Consider the following 17,843-nt stretch of genomic DNA (forward strand, 5'->3'; position numbering starts at 1 on the left):
CTTTGTTTGTTAAACTTCTTTTAAAAGTTATATTAAAAGAATTGCAACATTAAAAATGGCATAATCCGAGTTGTGTAATTATTTAGGCTACAAAAGGATCTTTTTCTGTAAGCAATATCTAAATTAAAAAACCAGCAACCACTAGTACACACTGATACATGTACACACTAAAACTCCTTACATACAGTAGAATACTGAGCTTTATTCACACTTAAAAACAAAATCATATTGTAATGAGATACAATGGCATGTAAAAAGTTAAACCCCGGGAGAAATATTTGTTTATGTTTTAATATGATTTTTCAATTTCTAGGAACATAATTTGAGTTTGTGTACGTATGTGTGGACTTAGATCCTACATGTATGTGTGTTTGGGTATGTACATGTATGCAGTATGGATTTTATCTGTTTGTGTGTTTCTACTATGAGTTTTGTGATTCTAATTATTTCAGAACACTATTTTCATTTTGTTGAGGTAAAAAAAAAACTAAAATCATAAAAAAAAAGAATTATAAATCATATTTCCCGTTTTTTACATATTTACCGGACGCCCATCTTATTTACCGGACGATATTTACCGGTATTTACCACCGGTAATTACCGCTACCGGTATTTACCGCCCAACCCTGTTTTCACAACATAGGCCTACCAGCATTGTAGAAAAATCTGTATTTTTACAGCAAATTGATGTCAGCAGAGTCGCCATAAAATGTGCGTATTTTCTTTTTACAGTATTGATGTTAATTTTCCATGAATTAGAAAGAGAAACATAATAAAATCAGAGTTTTTATAGAGTAGGCCTATATATTTAGTTAAAACAGATAAAATGTGTTAGTCCTGACCAATGTATATTTTGTTTCTCTCACTTGAATATTTCTAGGAAAAATATACAACACTTCTGTAATTTTGCACACAATTATGGAAACTTTGCTGACAGCATTTGTTGTAAAAATACAAATACTTTTTACAGTGAGTGATACCACGAGTTCAGACTGTTCTGCACCAGATCTAGTGGCTGAAGCAAGTAGCGTAATGAGTAAAAAATTGAGGGGGCCATGGCGGCTGGAGCTAAATTTCTTAAAATATGCGAGCAATCAAAAATGTTGAACTTTTCAATACCAAAATTTATATTATGGATAGATTTTGACATAATATTAAGAAAATCAATCAATGTTCCATTCTTACCCTTTCCTTTTCTTTCTTTTTCTCTTTTTTTTTTCTTGGCCGTGAAACATTTGGGGAGCCCCCAAGCCCCACCCCCATCTGTACGCCATACATTTCCTAATTTTGCAAGGGCTGAAAAAATCAGGCGTTGCACTGCACTAACGCCCCATACTGCCCCTCTCTCTCTCCAACTCACGTGCAGTATCATTCATTCATTTCATGTTAAGCAAGAATGTAGGCAATCACGGTAGAGACAATCCGCGGAGCATATTTCACTTTACCAACTTTGGAATTTAATCGGCTTCGGAAACAAAGTTTCAGTGCTTGTTAATATGTCTCAAATTCATTATCTATGAACAGGATTTTCTTTGAATATCATATTATTTGATGTTTAAAACCAAAACATATACTCTGGAAATGCAAAATTACTCGCCGTAGAAATAGCAATCCTATGAACGGGGCTTTCAAATCACTTGTGTGGCACAGAAACTTTGTACAGAATAGAATAAATATAAATAAAAACACCATATCGATCCTCCATAATAGGGGTTATCGAGTGCTAAATTATACAAAATCTTAGGAAATCAATTAGCATTTAAGTGTCAAGTAAGGATTATTTGTTTTCTCTTTGGAACAAAAAATGATCATCAAATCCCCAATTCTAGGTTAGGCCTACTGGTAGATACATTTTTGCACCCCCAATTTTTCCATATATTTTATTTATTTTTTATACCGGCTCTCACGCGCCACTCTGCAATCTGTCTGCAATGCTCGGTGCGCCACAAGTGGCGCGCGCGCCACCATTTGAAAATCCCTGATTTAGATCCTGCACTGGCGTAGAGATGGGGGCTTGGGGGCCATGCATGAACCCTCCCCCCGACCAAGAAAAGAAAGAGAAAGGGAAAGTTAAGGGAAGGGAAGGGATGAAATATGATATTATTTTTTTTTTATTATTTTAAAATCGATCAACAAATAAAAAAAAATTGGCCTCGCCTGCATAGCAAAGAGAGACTGTATATTATAGGCTTTTCCGACGGCGGCGGCGTCTTCAACAATGAAATCTTAACCAAGGTTAAAGTTTTGAAATGCCATCATAACTTTGAAAGTATATGGACATATGGGTAATCAAGTATCGGTCTTAGGTCACATGATCAGGGTCAATTGTCATTTAGGGTCGATGTACATAGTATTTCTTTTGATAATTATGAACGATGTTTTTGTGAATAATAGTTTTCCAAGTCAGCACTGTTGTTATATATTGAATCGCGTAATGTATATAGCCGAGATTGCCAGCGGAGTTCACCTGTTTATGAAAAGAATTTTACAAAAATTGCTCGTGCGCCAATGTTTGACTCATTACGCCACCGGTTTGTGTTAATCCGAATTACGACACGACGTAATTCCGAGTTCTGACGGACCCATGCTCATCCGTGAAATTTAATTAACCAATTACGCCTTTAACCACTTTTCTTTACTTCATGCTTTGTTTTTTATGATCAAAATGGCTGCATCACCAGCTTAAAGATGCAGTTTAGAAAATGAGATGTAAATTTTTACGTTGCACATGGCATTGATTAAAAGACCGAATATCAACGGACCCAATGTAGATCCTTGCAAGACGCCTGATTCCACCCAGTTGTATTCTTTTCCATTTATACCAGGGACTTTGCACGAAGGAAATAGGGTAGAATTATGTCAAACCTTTTGCCCTCTCGCATGAAATTTCAGTGGAACATACATGCAGAAGTGGAATAAGATGGCCTGAACAGTAATCAAGGGCGGTGCAAAATAGGGGAGGGCAGGGGGTGGCTGCCCAAATAATGATTTTTCGTCCAGGGAAAAGGTTTACAGCTTAATAAAGAGAATGTTGGAGATGTTTCAAATTAATGTTTATCAACACTGATTTCCTTCATCTTATGTCCTTAGTTATTAATTGCAGCTTCATGGAATAAAGGCAAAGTAATTTGAATGTACAAACAGCATGAAAGATCAGGAAAATCAGCATTCTTGTGCAAACCAATTTCTGAGAGCTTTTAAGCCCTTGAAAGGAATTGAAAAATGTATCAAATATATTCATGAATATTGTGTACGACCTATATACAAAAATGGTAAAAGATCAACCGCAGTACGGTTTTGAAATTGGGAGGGGACTGACAATGCAACAAAAAAATCACAAACAATAGAAATCATTACATTTTTGTAAACGTTTTGGAAAAAAAGTGGGGCTGAAGACCAATTTAGACAAATTGTTTTATTCGATCATGACGGATTATGAGGGCATTACTGATCACATCTTGCAAAGTCTTAACATGCGAGTATGTCGTATTATATGACCCGTCTTACAACCAGCCTTGGGTAAAACGGCCCCGCCTACAAGTTGTGAGACAATACAATATTGGATTTTTTCCCCCAGATAATAATGAATTTTAATCAATATGTGGTCACAACATATACCTCGATGAACAACTTCCTCATGACTCTAGGGTAAGAATGGCGCGGCTGGGAAGTTAAGGGGTCCATCTTATCCCCACTTTCCACCACTTTTTATTGACTGGTACCGTACGATGGGTTAAGTACTAACTGACAAACCGTGGACCTGTATAAAAGGCACATTGCATCCTCCAGCATGAATATAGAAGATTGCGTCATTACGCAATTCTCATCTGGTCCGCCATTCGGTTGATTTATTTCCCAGTCTGAAGGGAGAAATAATGATCAGTATGATCAGAGTAATTATGTATAATAAAAATAATGTATATTCAACAATTGAATTTAAAACTATTTTGTGGATAGGCTTGGAACCCTGCACATACTATATTTGGAATGAACTGGAATGCTGTCGAAGTGAAAACTTTTAGGCAATTCCAGGGGCCGCGGAACCGGGGATAGGGACTTCAGCTACCACATTTCTCGATAAACGTGCATAAAATCATCTGATAATCTGATTGTAATTTTTTATAATTCATTCTACGACTATAGGCATGGTACGGGAGTCGGTGAAAGCAAATTTGAACAAAAGATTAAAAGTAAAAAAGAAAAGTGATGCAGGTTATCTATAATTACCTTTGTAACAGATCTGTATCTCCTATACTCACTCTTTATCAAACTTCTGCTTATAGAATGTAAATAAAAGCAATACATCTAGCAAACTGCAACGGCAATTTAAAGCTAGCTAAAAAGAAAATGTGCAGGGTGCCACCCAGCCTTGTGCCCAAATCTTTTTATGTTGTCAGAAAACTATTTAAATCACCAACAATATCAAATAGAGATTAAGCTTCGAAACTTGCATGGATCCTAATGATGAGCTCTTGAGTAAAATAACAAAAGAAACGGGAAAAAATTATTTTGCTAACAACAGTGGACATCGCTGTAGAGAACAAACATATGACTGGGAAAAACGATTTGAGTCACCAGGCCCGTAACCAGGATTTTCAAAACATTATCCTGTAATCGTTGGAAATGGAATAAACGAAATGAAAAAAAATAATAATAATGTGACCGCGAAGCGCGAGCTGAAATATTTGATATACTGACCTTTTCCTGAAATGCACCTTCTCTTTCTTTTTGGCTCTTGGCCAACGGGGGGGGGGGGGGGGGGTCCGCAGGTCCTATTACTCCCCCCCCCCCCCGGCTACGAGCCTGGCCATTGTAGCGTTTATATAAATGTACATATACATATATCCTATCCCGGATAGGATCGTACTCACTTATTAGTTGCAATGGTGTTCCTGTTCCCGAGCCATCAACATCGCATACGAACACCCCTTCATCGACCTCATCGTTACAGTTAATCCAAATCCAGAAACTAAAAAACTTCAGGTCGATTAACTCTTGCATTTGTTTGAATTCGCCTTCAGAGCTTAAATGTAGGAGGGACGGCGTCTTCAATCCTGCCCGGGTGAGGACGGAATTCATTGCACTACAGCGGAGTTTGGACTCGTACCAATCAGACCAACCATTAAGTAGTTGGTAGCACTTCGACGATGAACATTTCCAGCTCGGATCTATGGTGGGAAAAGTATTTTTTTTTAATCAACGGTATAAAAAAAAAACACGCCCGTACAGCAGTCAGACATTTTTAGGGGGCAGACATGGCATTTAAGCAAAATTTGTATTTAAAAAAATAATAAAGCTATAAGCGAGCGATTTTGACATTTTTCTAATACAGAAATCAGATATTTGATAGATTTCGACAAATACCCGGGAATTATCACCCTTTGTTCTTTCATTTTTCTTTCTTTTTCTCCTTTCATTCTCTTTGTCATGAAAAATTTGAGGGTCCATGACCCCAACCTTTACGCCATTGTCCCTTACAAGTTTTTGGAATACGTTTTCTTTCCAATATCTATTCGATTTATTATTAGGTCTATTAATACAGTAATGATAACAATGGACCTTGACAACATGATGCACATGTATAATCATACAAGCATCATTGTCTTGATAAGTCAGTGTCCTCTTTGATGTCTCCAAAGGGACATTCTGCAAATGACAAATTACGACAATGATGGATTTCCATAGTTAAGTTTGACCGGATGAATCACAATTTTTTGTAAGACACGACACATATATTCACTCACCTTCTGATCGAGCAGTGAGGTTGAAGGAACAACTGGTGTTGGTTAGTCCACTGTTATCAGTAACTGTGTAGACGACTGTGATGGTATTACCAACCGTGACATCCATACCAGGCTCATGACTAGGAATAATTGATGCGATCCCTGCTTCATCCATACCTATCGGTGGTCTCCAGGTGAAAGCCTGGGTGAATTCCCCAACAGGAACCGTAATGGTCTGGTTTGCGGGACACCGCGTGACCATCGGAGGCGTGGTATCAACTATCAATGCAAGACAAGTTCCATAGTGTTTCATCATTATCATCATCATCATCATCATCATCATACTCATCATCGTCTTCATCATCATCGGTTATATCAATCAGAATTTGCTCTCTTTAGAAGGGTTATACTGGATCTCGCGCCATGACAGTCACTCTTCCACTTGTTTCTTTTCTTGACATCTTTCTTGTTCAGACCAACCTTATTGCTTTCCTTAATTTTTCACCCTTATCATTTAATACAGGCTTGTATAAATTTGGGGCACATCCACTTGTCGATTCGTGCGAAAATAGTTCTAATGTTAATAAGTAAACGAATAATTTTATTTGGCATATCTAGAAATCATAAAAAGTTACCTCCTATTGGTCGGTTTGGTAAGAGCTTTATATCCTAAGGTGTTAAAAATCACACCCCATAGTTCTAATGTTAATAAGTAAACGAATAATTTTATTTGGCATATCTAGAAATCATAAAAAGTTACCTCCTATTGGTCGGTTTGGTAAGAGCTTTATATCCTAAGGTGTTAAAAATCACACCCCAGGGATCGGACATAACACCAAAGAGTGTAAAAGCAACAACCGAGGGTGTAGCAATAACACCCATAGGCATGATAGGGTGTTGAGGTAACACCGGGATTAAAAAAATACAGTTGTCCTCTGAGTGCACCAATCAGTACCACATTTTTGACGGTGTATATATATCATTGTAATCCAAGATCTACGATTAACAAAACCCCCTGAAGGGGAGGCACCAGGATATATCGATAGGCAGGGCAAATCACCTCCTGATTCCTATCAAGAATATTTTAATGCAGTCTCACCAGCATTGACGGTCACATTGAATATGCAGGATGCATTATTCCCACTCCCATCGGTAAACACGTACTCGACGACGGTTGACCCTACTACGAATCGGTCCCCCGATTCGTGGTTGTGTGAAACAAGGGCCACGTCGCCAGATATATCTGAAGCTGCTGGCTGGGTAAATGCGACTGAGGTATTGGGAGTACCAAGCTCGACAGAAGTGATGATGTCTTCAACGCACCTTACATCTGGCGGAGTTGTGTCCACTATAGAAAAGAATGATAGAGATAATATTTTCGTCAATAGCACACATTCGGGTTTTAAGAACGGACTTCGGGATTCGAATCTTGCCATATTATTGACTTTGCGAAAAATTACGAATGTACGACATTTGTATCGGACTTTTAAACCTGTTGCACTGTTTAAGAGATTTCATCTTAAAATGTGGGGGGGGGGTTATTTAAATATAATGGCCACGTCTAGACTACAGGATACGACAAGCCGCTGGTTTTTTTTCGCTTTAAGAATCGGTTTCTGCGCAATTAGAAGATAATTTCCCGCTTCTCCTTGACACAAATTAGATGGCACACATCAGACCAAGTCCTAATTATTTGACCATTTCTTGCCTTGAATTGTTTGGGGAAAACATCTCTGAGACGTCGCTCCAACTATATAATAAAAAGGGCAATGTAATTTTGTCTAGAGACGTTTCCTTTGTGAGACCGAAGAAACTTTAAATATTGCAGACGCCTTCGTAACATGTTGTTTCTGAGAGGTTACAAAGACGTCTCTTTCAGTGAGATAGGGCTTTACCGTAATGAGTGTTGATGTTAAAGGAACAAGATTCGTCAACCCATCCACTCCCATCACTGACTGTGTAGCCGACTTTCACTGTCTCATTGGTAACCTTGAAGAAGTGTCCAGGATGGAGGTTGGCTCTCACGGTGGGTGCACCCTGTGTGTTGGTGGTGTTAGGTGGAACCCAGTACGCCACCGTACATAAACTCCCTAGTTCTACCGTATGGTTGAAGTCTGGAGGGCAGTCGAACACAACCTGGGCTGGAACGAAATCAGAGGGTGTGCAGAACTTAGACTTTGCAGTAATTAAGGATCTTCTGTTTGAAATTCTCAAAGGAATCTTTCAATGGACTCTGATTTTCTCATAATTATGCATCCTATTCAATTGGAATAATAAAATCCCAGAATGCGTCTCCCATCGTGTTCACAATCTGAAATACAGTTTGAAATAATGTTCACACTGCCGAGATCGATGGCCAGGTTTAAAATTGAGAGTCTTAATTCACAGGGTCCACTGCGTGAACGCTCCCACTCTAGAGGGGTCCAGTTGCCCATGGTGTGAAATTACCTTCGCGTTTTTTAAACTTATGTTATCACTGCATGTTAACATCCTATCATGGAATTAGAATGGTGAGGGGAAACCTGACAAACTATTTGTTTATGGTATTTTGAGATCGAAGGGTGATAACTTGTTTAGGGTCAAGTTTGAAAGCCAATCGACGAGCATGGTGTCTACCTAAACACCTCCCACCTCCCGGCCTATATTCTCTTACCTATCTGGCAGCTTGAATACTTTGTATAGCTTTAATCCCGGTCATTTCTTATTTCTACTGCCACAGTATAAATGACACCCATAATGTCTGGCAAAAATATTTCCCTTGCAAAGTAACCGTACTATTACCAGAGAACTTCTAGTAAGCAGTACAACGACTGAAAATAAATTTTCTAAGCAATAATTTCCCTTTGTGTTTGGCTTTTATTTTTACATTTTTACAGGTCCCACAAATTAATTTTGTGTAAAAGAAAGAAATGATCCATGATATCTAGGGACTATCGTATACCTGATGAGGAGGGAGGGGGTCTGGGGCTGACATATTTTGATGGCTTTTTTTTTTAGTTGTCAGGATTTTTTGACAGAAAAGTGCTTTGGGAAATGGCAATGACCTTTGTCCTCTTTTCAATTCTATTTGTAGTTGTCAGATTTTTTGTTTACTCCTCTGACGAGGTTTTTCAGGTACTTGTTCTAGGTTCCACTTATGTTAGGTACTTATCATAGACCAAAGCTTGCAGAATGAATAGAATTTCCTACTTGTTACTCTCTCTTCGCAGTAACGTCCGGTGAATAAAGGTGGACAGTGGCAGACGAAAGCTGTGATTGTCTCCTCGCACCAGCCGTTTTCACATGGATTACTTACGCAATCTGTGGATGAAATGAAACAATTATCGACTGTTTTCTAAGCCTAATTTATTTACCCGTACAGCCAATCACAGCTCGTCGTTTAACTTTCACTGTGTTTCTTATGTTCTTTTTTTATACATTGCTTCGTTCTAGCGTTCTGTTTATTCAGGCTATTTTGCTCTGTAAAGCTTTAGTAGATCCGTTTTAATGCTATTTTGCAATCTTAATTTGGGATAGAAAATAATTGGGTTTTCGTGTTGTTGTTGCTCCTTTCTACTTTTTAAACACTAAAAGCATTATGGACTAGATCGTGAAAATGTTGCAACAGAAACGAATGCATAAATAGTTATTCTTTATCTGCCATAATTGTATAAAACACGGCATAATTTAGCATTATCATGTTTCCATTATAACAAGTAAATTAAAAACGACATTGCATAATGACGGAAAGATGTTTGTACACCTATACACATATAATAAAAGAAGGTGAATAATCAACACTAAAGGTTCCTTCAGAACATCAGGTAATATAATCCAAAATATTATTCTTTAGACATGTGAGATACCAATTTACAATTTGCTCTCCTGATTTATATAAACAAATTTCCTTCTTATCTTTTTTTTAGAAAGAGTGAAGGGCGTGGGAATAGTTAAAGGTCAAGTCCACCCCAGAAAAAAAGTTGATTTAAATACATAGAGAAAAATCAAACATGAATAACGCTGAAAACTTCATCAAAATCGGATGTAAAATAAGACTAGAAATTTGACGTGTCCAAAGGACACAGACGCCCCCGCTTAACGCGATCAGAAATTCATTCGATACGATTGAACTTAATATCGTGCAGAAACCAATATGCATACATATAATGAATAAATTTATACCTTTGACCTAAAGACTCACCCTTTCCATAATAATCTCTGACAAAAGATATGACAGGTCGTTTGATATGACCTGACTGTAGTTTGGTGTCATCTATACCCAGACACCAAACATTTAATAACTGGTGAATATTTCCAAAGTTATCATGCGGAAACAAACTCGCAAATGAGCTGTTACCTTGGACTTTTGACCTGCGGACTCCAAATTCGAAGTTAGCCTGTATTTTGGTGTCATCTACCTACACACCCAAATTTGTTTAAATCCGTTGAATATTTCATAAGTTGTCATGCGGAAATCAACTCGCATATTTAATGAGCTGTGATCTTTGACCCGCGGACTCCGAATTCGAACTAAGCCTGTATTTTGGTGTCATCTACCTACACCAAATTTTTGTTAAATCCATCAAATAATTTTAGAGTTATTGCGCGGAAACCAAGTGGGGGGGGGGGGGGCAGACGGACGGACAGGGGCAACGCTTAATGCCCCCTCCGGACTTCGTCTGCGGGGGCATGAAATTTATGACATTTTAAAGTTTTGCCTATTTTTCAAAAAACAGTTCTATGCTCAACCCAGTGATAGGCAATGAGAGTGTTTATGCTGTCACTCACTCACTGTTTCTTTTGTTTTTTTATTGTTTGAATTACACAATATGTAATTTTTTTAGGACCTAAATACCTGAACCACAAAATGTTAAAATAATGGAATTCCACGTGTTCAGGGAGGAATTAAACTTCGTTTCACATGACAATGACGAGAAAATAAAAATATTTCATATAATGAAATACAAAAAGAAATAGTGAGTGGGTGATGTCATCGGTCCCCTCATTTGCATACCGAACAGGATGTGCATGTAACTGTTTTGTGAAATTAAGCGAAACTTTGAAATATTATAACTTTGTTATTTTGCATCCGATTTTTAAGGAAATTTTCAGTGTTATGCTTGTTTGAATTTTCTCTTTTTATTCAAATCAGCTTTTTGTTGAGGTGGACTTGTACTTTAAGTTTGTGTGTAAGGGTGTGGGTGTATGTAGGGGTGTGTGGTTGCGCACGTGTGTTTTGTGTGTATGTATTAAAGGGCATGTGGTTGTACGTTGAAAATCATCTGATGCCCGGGGTTTCACAAAAATAGGACTGTGGTAACTTTGTCCTAATTGTTACTACGACGGAAAGCTTGATTATGATTGGCTGGTAAGTCGTGTTACCATGGTAGTTGCAGTTTACCCTAGTTGTAACTATCTATGAAACGGGACCCTGAAAAAAGAAAGTGCCACTCACACATTCCATGTGACACACCCGTATCCACGCAAAATAATATGGAAACAATAACACAAATGTTCAATTCAATTCGCAATATACAGAATAATATTAATCAAATACAAATTCAAGGAGTGATACGTAAAGAAAAGTAGTATGTTGGATCTTTAAAAACGAGGAAATGAATTGGTATTCAACTCAGTTCAGTTCTTATCATATCTAAAACAATGAGTGCATATACACATATATCAGGTACACATCAAATACATACACTAAGAAAAACATGGAAAAAGAAACTACACACACAATATTTGAATAATAATTCGGTCCATATTATGATGACAAGAAACCACACACACACACACAACCTCACACACTTGATCTTTGAATAATAATCCGGTCAGTATTTTGATAAAGACTAAGAAATGAAATAGGATTAAAAAAAATAAAACCATTGTCCTTGTAAGAGAGTCTCTAAAAAAGAAATTATGATTTGGAGGCTATCTAGCTAATCAAAGTTGGTATGTTAATGTAAGGGACAAATAGAAAGAATGTCAGGGATATGAGCCCAATAAAAGCTTTATAATCCATTCACTGATATTTATAATGCCCGATGTTATCAAGATGATTACTTATAGATATTAATGGGTATAATTTTCGTTTTCAAATTAGACTGATTACTGCTTTGAAGGTAATTATATTAAGATATGAAGGCTATATAGGGGCACATTTAGTTTGACCATGTAGTAGTTCCATGGTTTGACTGAGTGTTTTGAACGTACACCTGGGTAGAATGGGATTGATTTTCCCTATTATAATATGTATCTTAAATGCGTGACGCTTCATATAAACGTGCTTAATACGCAAATGTACGATGTTGATTTCTCATCATCACTCAACCTTTGATGATTACACTTATTCCATATTTCAACGTGAGAAAGAAAGGGGGGAAACGAAATGAAAGGAACTTTTATATTCTGAGACAATAACCAGCAAGTATATGTAATTGAACAAGAACTCATCAGCAGTACGATTTTGCTCGGTGATGTGTCGTTTGTAATTACTGTAATTACAATTGTACCCTGAATACACAAGCCGATCTCGATACCGTCTAAATTGCGACAAATCAAACAAAATCAAAATTGGCCCCATGGTTATTTATCATGACAAATAGAGAGCAGTTAAAATAAAATCAAAAGTGATCTTCTTTTCATGATCGGAGCGTTACTAACTACAGGAAGGCTCATCTTTTGAGCTGTAACCATAACAAAACATCCGGGCCCTGTCATACAGAGTTGCAATTGATCCAAAATTGATCAAAATCAACTATATGGAAATCCATCATTGTAATTTCTATACAGAAAATTTGCAGAACGTTCTTTATAACCAAAGGGGAACACACCAAACTATCAAGACAACGATGAATGTATTAGTAGACATCAACTGTTAATATTTTTAGCAAACATGCATTATAGATGTTGGCGTTGCTGGCTTTCCATAGTTGTGGTTGATCGGATCGCAACTCTTTGTTAGACGAGACCCCGTAATATAATACGTATATCGAACCAAACCCACATACACACACCCACTCGCACCACACTTATACACACACACCCTCACGCACACAATCATTACCTTGATCCACTCGTCTCCCCCGTCACACCGGAGAAACCAACTCCAGGGGAGCGTTTCTTCAACATTTTCGTCCGACAAGTTGTCAGATCTGACATCTTTCCTCGATTCTGATTGGCTGAGAGGCAATGTTACTATGGTAACTGTCGCATAAAATGGTACTTGTCGGATAAAATGGTACTTGTCGGATAAAACGTCCGACAAATCCTTTCATGAAACGCTACCTAGGTCCCCGTCTTACAAAGAGTTACTGTATGGAAATCCATGAATGCCATAATTTTTTCTACAGAAAAATCACACAAATTCATTTGCAAACGAAATTAAAGAAGCACACTGAATTTTCAAGAAAACTTTGAATGCATAAATTATATACCATATCTAGCAAATATTTTGAACAAACGTTCATTTCAGATGTTGACGTTGCTGGCTTTCTATAGTTAAGGTTGACCGGATCAACCGTAACTATTTGTGAGACGTGATCCAGAACGACTAAATCCATTACGTCATGTCTAATGACATACCATTGGTAGATTTGGATTCGGATTCGTTAGTGTGGCTTTACCATAAGATATTAATTGCCCCCCTCCCCCTCCCAAGCTAAATGATCTATCAAAAACTCACCTGGAATTTTGCAGATACGTAACCCCGGTGAAATTTCGTTCTTTCTACCTTGGTAACAGCCAGAAACAACTGAAGAAATCGGGATCAACTTGGGGACGGTCTTCAACCTACCCGACCCAGGATGTTCTCTCTCGGGACACGCTTCAAACATTGGTAAAGTGTAGTTGATGCGATTGCCATCCTTGCACGAGTAATCCGCCGCAGCTAAAGCAAGGTAGACTGCGGGAGAGAAAAAAAAAAGGGAAGAGAAAATCGTAATGAAGACTTTTCAGGCGCGGATCCGGAATTCGACTTTCATGGGGTGCGAATCTGTCAAAAAATATGACAAGCAAAATATTAAAAAAGGGTCCCCAAAGGATCATCACTCACGAAAGATGGTCAGTCCGTCTCCGGAAAAAAATTGACAAGAGTAAAAAATATTCTCCCATCGCTCAATTAACGGGGTGCAGTATAATACAATAATCATATTCAAATTTTACGGGCCGCGCCCGCACCTTTCGCCCACCCATGGATCCGCACCAGCACTTGCTTTAGTCATGAGAGTTCTTTGTTGAAAATCAGGAATGTCAGATGATACTTAAGACAAAATAATCAAACCCTGAAATATCCATCATCTGAATTAATCCACTGACGGACACCTTGATATGTTGTTGGGTTGAAACTCATTAGAAATGAGCAACCGAAATAAAAGGAGCAAAACACTAAAACTTCAGCAAAATTGCATCATGAATAAATTCCCTTTTTAAAAGTATGCTGGGTTGGTTTATGATGCCACGTCCACTTTTCTGTATTCTATTTTTCAATATCAGGATTATGTGCTAAATAATATAATGTATATTTTTGAAATTGTTAGAAATGTATAGTTTCATTAATAATTGTATTGAAGTCATCTCTCAAAATTAGTTACAACGATGAAAATTTATAGGGCCTCTCAAGGGTGAATTCCTATTTTATACTTGGAGCAGAAAGTGAATATGCTTTGAAATACTCATACTTATCGAAACCCCTCATAAACTTGAAAATATAAAGTACCTGTTATTACATGCGGGATCAGTGGCTGAACCACAGTGATGAGCCTAAATTCTGGAACCATTTTGCTTGCCTAGTGAGAGAGAAAAAAAAAAGTTACAGTTCAAACGTTGAAGTCGTACAGAAGTGAAGTAGGTAAACTAGCTTTATTTCTCGGTGATGCCAACATACGTCAATCATAATACGCACTTATAACTTTTTTGTACTATCAAATGAATGTAAACATACAGGTATACATACATGCAATATCAAACACTGTGCATGTTGAGTAAAGAAAAAAAACACTAAATGATAGACATAAATGAATAAAGCAAAGAAGATCTGTACTCACGTTGCACACACAAGAGTTATCAAATCACCATCATATCGTTGGTACGAGGATCCTTATGGTGCTGAATTTCTGTTCACCCCCTAGATCGTGTTATAGTGATGAGGTAAACTGACGTAAACTACGGACTGAACTTGGTCGTCGATTATAAAGTATACTTGCTCTTTGTGCGCCGGATTAATTTAGACATGTTCGTCTGATAGTTCTTCGCAATCAACTTTCATCGATACATAATCATGATTATTATAAGTAGTAATCATATAGCATGCGCAATGCTAATTTGTTACTTCGGATGAAAGCGAAGAAGAACACCAACGCAATTCAAGTGCTGTCGTGCTTAAATAATTTAAGTGCAGCTCTCCATTTCATCACCATAATGGATTGCATCAGTAGATTGAGTTGCGTAATTTTGAGGGTGCCAAACGTGGCATATTGGGGAAATGAAATTTGTTTTAAAACCCTGACGTTTTTAATACAAAACTCTAATTTGGTAATATATCTTGACATGGTATTAAGAAAATGATACCCCCTCCCCTTTCATTTCCTTTATCTTTTCTATTCGAGATTTTTTAATTGGGGGAGTGGGGTGGTTCCATGGCCCCCAAGGCCAATGGATAGATTGTATTTCAGTCTGTTTAATTCGTCTATAATAGGACAATACCGTGTGTGTTATGATTATGCATATAATAATAATAATAATGATAACGGTATATTTACTCAGGGTGACCACTGTCATGACTGCAGTTCCGAAAACTGGCTTCCTAGCGGGCCCTGCTTTATTAAGATTACCTCGGCTTTGCTGCACGGCTACCTAGCTCATGTAGCTAGGCTCTCAAGCAGTTGAGGAATTTCTTCGTACCGGGTACCCATTCATCTCACCTAGGTTGAGTGCAGCACAATGTGGATGAATTTCTTGGTGAAGGAAAAAACGCCATGGCTAGGAATAGAACTCACATCCCTCACATAATTACTAGACTACTACGCCTGGACATTGACCACGTTGACAGAATAAAATGATGAAATTCCAATACTATAATTTTTTTTATATTATGAGTGTGAGACTGGTCTGATGAACAGTTCTCAATATAGGCTTCCCATGAAATATTTATATAATATTGACTGGCCTTGAGGGGAACATCAAATACTAGTTGCTGCCAGCAAAATAATCATAATGGCCCGAGTCTTTAGACGAGGGCAATATGGGTCTTTTAAGGGCAATATATTTTGATGTTCCCTGAAAGAAGAGTCAGTCAATATTGTTATATTCATCCAAATCAGATATCTAGAGCAAAAATCATGATAATGATGATATTTCTTTTAAGAATACAGATATTGTATCATCAGAGTCTATAGGCCGTGGGCCGAACGATCAAAAGTGCTTTAGTTTTTAACTTTTGCTTCAGTTGACCCTGAGGTATTTTTGATATACTAAAAAAACGAAGAAAAATACATTGATTAGGAAATAGCTTGTTCCCGCAGTAAACCCGCTGCAGTTAGAAAAATATGAAATTTAGAACTCCGGTTACATCATGCTGCCTAGTTATTGTACGAGCCGCACGCACATGCGCACTGCAATTGCACAGCGGGGAAATGTGAGCGCTATAGTACAGTCGAACTTCGAGTCGATTTGGTCAGCAATAAACAGTATTATTATTTATACTCTCAGTATATCGTGTCCCTGGAAATCTCAATAGACGTTAATCACCTATCTTTAGTTGTAAATCATCGAAATACATGAATATTTTATAATAACATCCTCAAATTTACGAAAACAGTCGAGAAAATTGTTGCTTCGCGTGTCGAACTGAAAAAAATGCGTTGCCAATTTAGCAGTATACACATATCGTTAGTAGTGCGCTGTGCTGCGGGTCTGTATTATGCATTATGATGAAAATATGTATTTAAAAACTGTTTTAATCACAACAAACACTTGGAAACGGACATATAAACTAGTCTTTATAGAATTCTGGTAAATAGCATAACATTTCGCCGTGGACTTATTTCAAGAAATGATAGCAATTCCCTTTTCAAGTGACAAAGAAGAAGGCATATTGTCCTTTGCATTTGTCTAGACCTGCCTATTGATCTTTGTGTTTCTGTGTATGTGTAGTTGAAGAGAGAGTGAAAAATGAGAGATTACATAGTGGAAAGCGAAATAGAGATAGGGAAAAATGGAAAGATAAATGTCCCTAAAATTATTCCAGGATAAAAGGGTTGGGTCATATATGTCGGGTGGTGAAACAATTTTGAATAATCATGATTATTGTGATGATCATAATGATAATAGTGATAACATTTATTAAGTTATACCATTGTGATGATACTAAAATCCTCCAAATTTAAATCAATACATATTTATCACTGTCTTTTATAACATTGGTTCGAACTATTCCCTCTCACTGGCATAGGCTTGTCCAACTAATTACCAGTACAACTCCACTGCATGTCTTCCCTCCCCCCTCTCTCCTCTTGTATCTACACCTCATACAAATTTTTCTTCCTCTTCCCATTCCCTCTCTTTTCTTCCCTCCTCTTCTCAAAGAAGCAAACATCATCATTAGTTTGTTGTCTGACAATGATATCCATCAGTACCGTCAGATAAAGAACACTTTGTCAGGAGAAACATATAAGTCTTCATCCATCCACCTTCCCCTGGTCTTCATTATTATGAATAAAGTTTTAAAATTTCTGTTCACAAAATAATAAAAGGCACACATTTTGTATTCATCAGATTCTTAAAATATTATTATAAAAAAAAATCCTTTCTTCTTTATACAATCATATCTGACAATGGAAATTATTACATTTACTAGAAGTAACATGGTTACGTTATTAGGAAAACTGAATCTTCCATCAGGGGCGGATCCAGGATTTTCCAAGGGGGAGGCAAATTTTGGAGGAAATTTTTGACATGCAAAAAAAAATATTTTCAACAAAAAATTAAGGATATTTCGTACCAGAAAAAAATTGACAAGCAAAATAAAAGGTTTTCAACAAAAAATTTAGGATATTTCGTACCAGAAAAAAATTGACAAGCAAAATAAAAGGTTTTCAACAACAAATCAAGGATATTTCGTACCCAAAAACTTGACAAGCC

At 37.2% G+C, this 17,843-nt stretch overlaps 1 protein-coding gene across 1 annotated transcript; it reads right to left on the minus strand.

The window, feature by feature from the left end:
* Positions 1-1,222: 1,222 nt before the first annotated feature.
* On the minus strand, positions 1,223-15,046 carry LOC135155642 (uncharacterized). Its single transcript, XM_064105336.1, has 9 exons — positions 14,750-15,046; positions 14,422-14,491; positions 13,390-13,608; positions 8,913-9,023; positions 7,619-7,864; positions 6,823-7,071; positions 5,745-6,002; positions 4,872-5,168; positions 1,223-3,860 (listed from the first exon to the last, which is right to left on the minus strand). The coding sequence occupies exons 2-9, from the start codon at positions 14,480-14,482 to the stop codon at positions 3,709-3,711; spliced, it is 1,593 nt and encodes a 530-aa protein (XP_063961406.1). The 5' UTR covers positions 14,483-14,491; positions 14,750-15,046; the 3' UTR covers positions 1,223-3,708.
* Between the last annotated feature and the right edge of the window lie 2,797 nt (positions 15,047-17,843).

The sequence above is a fragment of the Lytechinus pictus genome, chromosome 10, assembly GCF_037042905.1.
Source record: "Lytechinus pictus isolate F3 Inbred chromosome 10, Lp3.0, whole genome shotgun sequence".
In the NCBI taxonomy this organism is placed as follows: Eukaryota; Metazoa; Echinodermata; class Echinoidea; order Temnopleuroida; family Toxopneustidae; genus Lytechinus; species Lytechinus pictus.

Coding starts and splice junctions, on each gene's coding strand:
- LOC135155642 (XM_064105336.1), bottom strand. CDS start 14,482: ATGGTTCCAGAATTTAGGCTCATCACTGTGGTTCAGCCACTGATCCCG. Junction 9,024..13,389: donor ACGTATCTGCAAAATTCCAG/GTGAGTTTTTGA, acceptor TTTCATCCACAG/ATTGCGTAAGTAATCCATGT. Junction 5,169..5,744: donor CCTCACTGCTCGATCAGAAG/GTGAGTGAATAT, acceptor TTCCCACCATAG/ATCCGAGCTGGAAATGTTCA.